Source organism: Chionomys nivalis, chromosome 13 (genome assembly GCF_950005125.1).
Source record: "Chionomys nivalis chromosome 13, mChiNiv1.1, whole genome shotgun sequence".
NCBI classification, from domain to species: domain Eukaryota; kingdom Metazoa; phylum Chordata; class Mammalia; order Rodentia; family Cricetidae; genus Chionomys; species Chionomys nivalis.
The window spans coordinates 62,460,915-62,468,511 of NC_080098.1; the positions used below are offsets into that span (position 1 = coordinate 62,460,915).

The following is a 7,597-nucleotide window of genomic DNA, read 5'->3' on the forward strand; positions in this document are numbered from 1 at the left end:
CACATGGCTTATTACCTCTCCTTCAAACCATAGGTCCCACTTGCTCTGCATCTTGCTTGCTTAATTCAATGCACCTCAGATTCTTTCTGAGTTCCCTTCTCTCCCCCTAGAAACCCCACCTATTTAATCCCGCCTAGCTATTGGCCATTCAGCTCTTTATTAAACCAATCTGCTTCAGGCAGACACATCTTCACAGTGTACAGAAAAGATTATCCCACAACGAATGCATCCTCACCCAAGTACTCTAGTGGGTTCTTTTCTCTGCCTAGAGCCTCCTCACTGTGATCTGGCTTGTCCCCAGGGTGTATTTCTTTTGTCTGGGCCAAGCGTAAGGAACATTAAATCTGTGACCATCAGTTCTTGCTCATTTTTCTGATGTATATGGAATTACACTTATTCCTCAAAAGGTTTATATAGCTAATCCCCAGAGGGGTCTGCACCCCCTCCAAGTGAAACCCTAACCGGCCTAAACAAGGACCTACCAAGTTTGATGGTTTGAGCCCTTGGCACCAAAGCTAAGGTTTCTGTAAGAGAGAGTTAAGACGCTGAGCCATTCTTAGAAAATGCCAAAGGCAAAAGATGGAGAAAGCCAGGTCTAGAGAGCAGAGTGAGGGGAAGAGGTGGAGGGTGATGTGAAAGCTGAAGCAGGCACTGTGTTTGCTTCTGCGGTCACTAGATGGCCATCACCGGTGTCCTGGAAGAATTTGCTTTTTCTGTTCTTTACTCCTGGTCATATTTTCTTGTCCCATTTCATCTCTCCTCCATCACGTTGGCACCCTGTGTGGTCTGCCGGAACCATTTCTTCTTGATTATCTGAGAACTCCTCAACACCTTTAGCCACCTGGAGTTCAGTGTGCTTTAAAGAACTCAGCACAGAAGACAAAATTTAGATCCATGTCACAGGTTGATGACATGAGTCCCTCAGCCGAGGACGCTTGGAGATGCAGAACAGACAAACTTCTCCGTATCACACTGACTCGCAGGAAGAGCTGCCCTAGATGCCTCTTGCTGTGTACCCTGATCCACCCTATTCCCAAGGAAGGCAAGCTGTTACCCAGTGTGCCAGTTACGGTCATCACATCTCCAGGGTATGCTGGCCCGGTGTTCAAACCCACAGCTGACTCTCCACCTGGTGACAAGCCACTCCTCACAACCACCCTGGGTGCTGGATAGGCTCCCTTAAAGATACACCATAGAGCGTTGGCTAAAAAATGTGATTGATAATTTTTTAAAAAAAATCTTTTGAATTGGGTCAATGAACACTAATGTCATTGAAATGCCATGGTTCGGAAGGAAAACATTATAAGACCAATCCACAGTTGCCCTCCTCGCCAGTGAACTCACATTTCCCTCTAGAAGTTTTGCTGTTATACCATCAAAATAGCTGTGAAGTCACTCGTCCACTGGTGAGAATTTATTTTTGTTTGTTTGAGGCAGGGTCTGACGATGTAGCCCAAGCTGGCCTCAGCGAACTAAGTGCTAGGATTATCGATCGGTATGTGGCACCATATCCAGCTGAAGCAAGTGATGGGGAGAAATCAACCACTGGGGTTCCTACAAGAGGACCAACGGTGCTGTGGGATACCCAGGATGCTACTGTCGGTGCTATGTGATGGGAGCAGGGAAAGCAACAGTGGGGGGGGGGGAGAGGAGGATGAGTTGGGAGTAAAGGTGCTTGCCACCAAGGCCAATGACCTGAGTTTAATCCCCAGGTCCCAGAAGGTGGCAGAAGGGAACAGACTCACTCAAGCTGTCTGCTGATCTCCACACACAGGATGGCATGCACACCCACACACTAAGTAAATAAGTGTAATAACTTTTAAATAAAAGCAACATGAATTTTTATGGACTGGCATGGGAGCTAGGCTTTCATTTTGGCCTCCTAATGTCAGCTTTCATATCTTTTGGAAGATATCTCACTCATTCCTTTGGGGCATCCGTCAATGGATACAATATCTCTCTTAAAACTCTGTAATTCAGGCCGGGCGGTGGTGGCGCACGCCTTTAATCCCAGCACTCGGGAGGCAGAGGCAGGCGGATCTCTGTGAGTTCGAGACCAGCCTGGTCTACAAGAGCTAGTTCCAGGACAGGCTCCAAAACCACAGAGAAACCCTGTCTCGAAAAAAACCATAAAAAAAAAAAAAAAAAACTCTGTAATTCAGTGGGTAGAGGGGCTTGCTTAGCAGGTAGAAGCCCTGGGTTATATCTACCTCCAGTGCCATAGAACCCCAGGCGTTTCAGTGCAAGCCTGTCATCTGGCATTTGGGAGGTGGACACAGGAGGATCCGAAGTTGAAGGTCATCCTTCCCTACAGAGCAAGTCCAAGGCCAGTCTAGGATATACAAGACCTTATCTCAGAAGGAAACAGCCTCTTTGGCTAAAAGAATACCGTTTTTGCCGACAAAGTATCCATTATTATCTAAAGCAAACTGTCACCTTTTGAGAGCAGCCCCCAGAAAACATTTCCCTGCTGCTTCAGAGCTTTAAGTTATTTGGTATAATTTCAACTCGAAGATTTTTGCACTTGCCTAAAAGAAAAATAAAGCATACAGAGGATCAGCACTTCACCCAAATTTCCTCCTATTCCTTTCCTTAATTGCAGCATTAAGGAGCCCTTGCATAGGCCAAGGTCATGCTTCAGTGCAAGAAGTGTTTACAGTGCTCAAAAAGGACGAGGCAACTGTTTATTGAGCAGACAGCATCAGAACCACATTTAAAAGCACACAGAGAAAACTCCTATCACAAAGCACTTTAGGCGGCAGAGAGGACCACATAGCAAACGAAACCATTGTTCCTGCCATGAACGTGCTGGGACGGCATCTTCTAATTAACAGAAGAGTCTCAGCTGTCCGTGCCACTGGCAGGCAGTGGCTCTGGAGGCTTTGCTCAAACATCACTCAGGGATGTCCCCAGTGCCTGTGGAGGAGGAAACATGCACCTATCTAAAAAAGACAGAATATCATGTAGCCCAGCCTCGCCTCAAACTCGGTAGCTGTCAATGGCATCGAACTGCAGATCTTCTCAAGTGCTGGGATTATTGGCACACACTACCAACTAGACTCCAGACAGGATCCAAAGAGGAGGCTCACAGTCTCCTCCATGGGTTTTATGGGGAGCAACTAGACTAGACTACCTTTGCCTTATAAGCAAGACTTCAACTGTGTTTCTTATTCAAGTCTTGGGATCAGTAATAATCTGTCTACTCTGCCATTGGGGAAGCTCCCAGATAAAGGTGACTGACACCCAAACACAATCCTTTTCCTCCTGAAAACTCCACGGAGACCCCTTTTGTTCTTGGTGCCCTTAACCAGTTAGCTACGTGGAGGGGAACATACATAAGACATACATTTTTTTTTTAACATCTGGCATCATATTTAAGAGCAAGGGGTTTGCAGTCAGAATGAGTTCAGTTGTGACTGTCCCAGTACAAACGACTCGAGGACATCATACTAAATTCTCTAGATCTGCCTTCTCATCTCTGAAATGGGACTAATAACAGAAATCACATCTCTTCGTGTTAAGGAGCAAACGAGCTAAGACTTGCACATTTCTTAACAGCGGGAACAGACGTTCACTAAATGATAAATTTAATTATTAGTCTTCAATAACTGTCTCACACCCAGCACTTTGGTCAGGCAGTTCCCATTATTCCTGCCAGGATGGACGAGTGATAGTGACTCATGCAGGGTGCAATTCACTCCTAAGGACACCAGGACTTCTAACTCCAGGACCGTGGGTCCCCATCACCCTCCATTACCCTCCAGCACTTTAAAGACTTTTACAGAGTGAGAAGCCGAATCCAGCACAAGAAGAGAATTCTCCTTGGTGAAGGTCAGTGCCACAGGACGAGAAAGTTCATGTGTGACCATGGGCTTCAGGGCTGGAAACGCCTCAGGTCTCCCCAAGCATATGATGGCTGGTCCCGAGGTATCTGCGACAATCACATTTCCTTGGGGATCGAAGGTCACAGCTGAGACAGTTATTTTAGAGGGAAAGAGGAGGTTCAGTCCGAAGCTATCCACCTGGCCAATCAGCTGCATAGTGGCGCTGAACACCTTCACCCGTGTGTTGTTGCCTGATGTCCCCAAGGCCCAGGGGTGCTCTATGACTGCGATGGCCCCGGTGAGCCAAGACACAGCCACCCCACGGGGACTGCAGAGCTGAGCTTGCAATCTCTCAGTCCTCCGAAGAACCCCTTCAGGAAAGTCCACTTCCAGCAGGTGCAAGGTCCCTGCCTCTGTGTCAGTCATCAGGACCTGGTTCTGAGGGGTGATCTCCACACCCCAAGGCAGGGAAAACTGCTTTCCCACAACCAGCTTGATCTGGCCGAAGAAATCAAATACTTTGAGGGAGCGGTCGCCAGCGTCGGTGACAACCACGTGGCAGTCGTTGGTGACAGCGACGTCCTGTGGGTACTTCACGTCATGTGCTGCGTCCCCCTTCTCTCCAAACTGGTGTGCACCTCCTCCTCCGGAGTCAAAGATCTTGACCCTCCTCTTACCATCGTGCACGACTACGACCCGTCCAGTCTTGGGACACAGTGCAAGCCCCGTGGGGTTCACCAGGGTCCCCCACCCGCCAAAGGCGTGGTGACAGGTGAGTACCCTGGGCGCGCAGGGGGCCGCATTGAGGGCAGCCGGCGACGCGCGAAGCGTGGAGCCCAGGAGCTCCAGAAGGTGTAACACCGGCAGGCAGTCGCTGGTGTCACAGGCTCTGCAGGCCCGCCGGCAGAAGGGGCATTCGAAGGCCAGTGATCGCGGGTGCGCAAGGGCGGCCACGCAGGCCAGGCAGACCACGTGGCCACAGGGCAGGTTGCGCGGGCGCCGCTGCTGCCGGTGGCCGAACCTCTCGAAACACACCTTGCACTCCAGCAGGCTGACCTCCGCCTCGCGCACCAGCTCGGGCCGCACCCCCGCCTCCACCTCCCCCATCGCTCCCGTCGCGCCGCGGCCCCGTGCAGCCCTTGGTCACGGTCACAGTCACGGTCACGGTCACGGGGCGGGGCATCCGCTCTGACGTGAGCGACGCTAGCTGGCCGGGTGTGCTCTGCTGCCCCCTGGCGGGCACACGCCGCAGTCGTTCGCATGCGCCGTGCGGAGACGTGGGATCATCACGTACCGGGTGAGAGATCCCGGCTTTAGAGTTGAGCCACACCTCGGGAGAACGCGTGGGTGGCTCGCTGTTAGCCTTTAAGTGGCAAAGCCAGCACCCACCAGAACCTAGTCTCCCGATGCTTACGGCATGCAGAGCTGCCAATCAGCGGCGCTGGGTGCTGGGTACCAGGGCTGGGCAGGAGTAAGACAGGGCTCCTAGCCTAGGTTTGTTATGATTTGACTGAGGAGAGAGACACGAAAGAAGGTAACTTCAAGGGGGTGAGGCAGGTGCACCTACATACTTGTTTGCTGTGTTTTATCACACGTGTGAGAAGGTAGATATACCTAACACTTGCAGCCCTGGGTATGGTAGCTAAAACCCCAGCACTCAGGAGGCAGAAACGAGTGGTTAGTTAGCTAGGCCATCCTAGGCTACACAGAGTGTCTCAACTTTCTCATCTGGCCAAACAAAAACAAACAAAAGAATACGTGTGAAATGGGTTTGTGTGGGAGGAATATTTAAAAGATGTTAGTTGCCTCTACATTTTTTCAAGTGTTACCTGAGCATTAGACCAGAATATGACTTCAGAGTGTATTTCTGTCCTAAATAAGAAACAAACTAAAAGCATATCTTATACAAATTTCTCTTCATACTAATTTTTAAAGATTTATTTGTCTCTGTGTGCGCATGTGTGTGTCTGTGTGTCTGTAAGAGAACCCCTGGAGTCCAGAAGAGACTGTTAGGTATCTGGGAGCTGGAATTATAGGCGTTTGTGAGCCACTTGCTGCGTGGATGGTGGGATCCAAATGCAGGGTTCCAGGACTGAGCAACAAGTGTGCTTAACTACTGAGCAACCTCTCCAGCCCCTCAGAAGTAACACAGACAGTTATTTTACTCTCTCTACATTATGTATATGTACTGCGTGCATGCCTGGCGCCCTGAGACATCAGAAGAAGCTATCAAGACTCTGGAACCGGAATTACGGATGGTTGTGAGCCACGAGATGAGCCCTGGGAGTCGAACTTAGGTCTCTGCGAGATCTACACGTACTCCTCAATGTTGAGCCATCTCTCCAGCTCCTCAGAAATATTTTTTTTTTTTTTGGATTTTTTGAGACAGGGTTTCTCCGTAGCTTTTGGTTCCTGTCCTGGAACTAGCTCTTGTAGACCAGGCTGGCCTCGAACTCCCAGAGATCCGCCTGCCTCTGCCTCCCGAGTGCAGAAATAATTTTTAAATTGAGAAATACATTCAGGAAATAAAACCAGGGCTATTTTTAGAGCCAATCTTGTCCAACAGAAATATAATGAAACCCACGTTTTAAAATATTTCCTCGTAACTCCATTCTTTTTTTAATATATTTATTTATTTATTATTTATACAATATTCTGTCATAACTCCATTCTTAAAAGTTAAAAGAAAATGAAATTGGTTTAGTTGCATTCTTAAAACCATTGCTTGGACTTGTAATCACTTGAAAATATGAGAGATATTTTATACTCATTTTATATGCTAAGTAAAATCTAGTGTGCACCCAATTCAGATAAGCTAACACGCTCTTGGTGGCTTCCACATGAAACCTGACAAATGCAGACCTGGTCTTGCTATGAGATGTTGCCTTTGAAAGTATTTCCCAGACAGACCTCACTGAACCCGTGCTTGTGTCTAACTCGACCCCAATTCATTGCCGCCTGTGGCCAAGCTATGTCCCCCAGAGATAACCAACAACTTTTCTCCTATGCCTACCTGTTCGGCATTCTCAATCCTTTGCTGTCCCTGTAAGGCCACTGACGGTACTGCACCATCAGCACGTTAGCCCCAGGCTTTGCTGCCTAAGAGATGCAATCTACTCCCAGGGGTTCGCTATCAAGCCCCTAACAATGAGTTTGCGTTTTGTTGCGGTTTGTTTGAGACAGGGTCTCACGTGGCTCCTGCTGTGTTCACACTGGTTATGGAGCTGAGGCGGACTCTGAGCTCATGATCCTCCTGCCTCTACCACCCCGTGCTGGAATCACAGGTGTGAGCACAACACGCCCAAAGAGTAAATTAAAAGTATGGCATTTGATTGTCAGTTAAGGTTTTCTCAATTATGCCCCCAGTGAGGACAAATTTTACATAAAAGACTGACTACATAATACGATCTGATTTGTACCATTTAAGACTCTGGGTTGGAGTTACGGAAATGAACTTGAGCTACTGCATGAGCGGAGGAGAGAAACTTTCTTCCTTAGGTTGGGCAGATGGGCTTCTGGAAGGCAAAATTGGGGACCGGGACACTGGCGGCCCCTCTATTGTCTGTGTCTCCACTTCTCAGCTCTGTGGTAGCCATGGCAACTCGAGCGATCCTGGCTGTACCTGTTAGTTTTGCCCTCTGAGCAGCTAACTTGTCTTTTCAGATTTGAGCTTAAAAAAAAAAAATCTCTAAAGAGAATTGGATCGGCCCAGCTCAGTGGTCTAATATTGTTCGTTCAGCTGGCTACAAAGGTGAGGTCATGTGCTCATGGCT

The 7,597-nt window shown here is 48.7% G+C and overlaps 1 protein-coding gene and 1 non-coding gene across 2 annotated transcripts; both read right to left on the bottom strand.

The window, feature by feature from the left end:
• Positions 1–2,537: 2,537 nt before the first annotated feature.
• Positions 2,538–4,966, bottom strand: Nhlrc1 (NHL repeat containing E3 ubiquitin protein ligase 1). Its single transcript, XM_057788072.1, has one exon. It carries the CDS (start codon positions 4,929–4,931, stop codon positions 3,744–3,746), a length of 1,188 nt encoding a protein of 395 aa, XP_057644055.1. The 5' UTR covers positions 4,932–4,966; the 3' UTR covers positions 2,538–3,743.
• Positions 3,053–3,179, bottom strand: LOC130886252 (small nucleolar RNA SNORA26). Its single transcript, XR_009058237.1, has one exon. It is a non-coding gene; the product is annotated as a small nucleolar RNA SNORA26 (small nucleolar RNA).
• Positions 4,967–7,597: the final 2,631 nt, after the last annotated feature.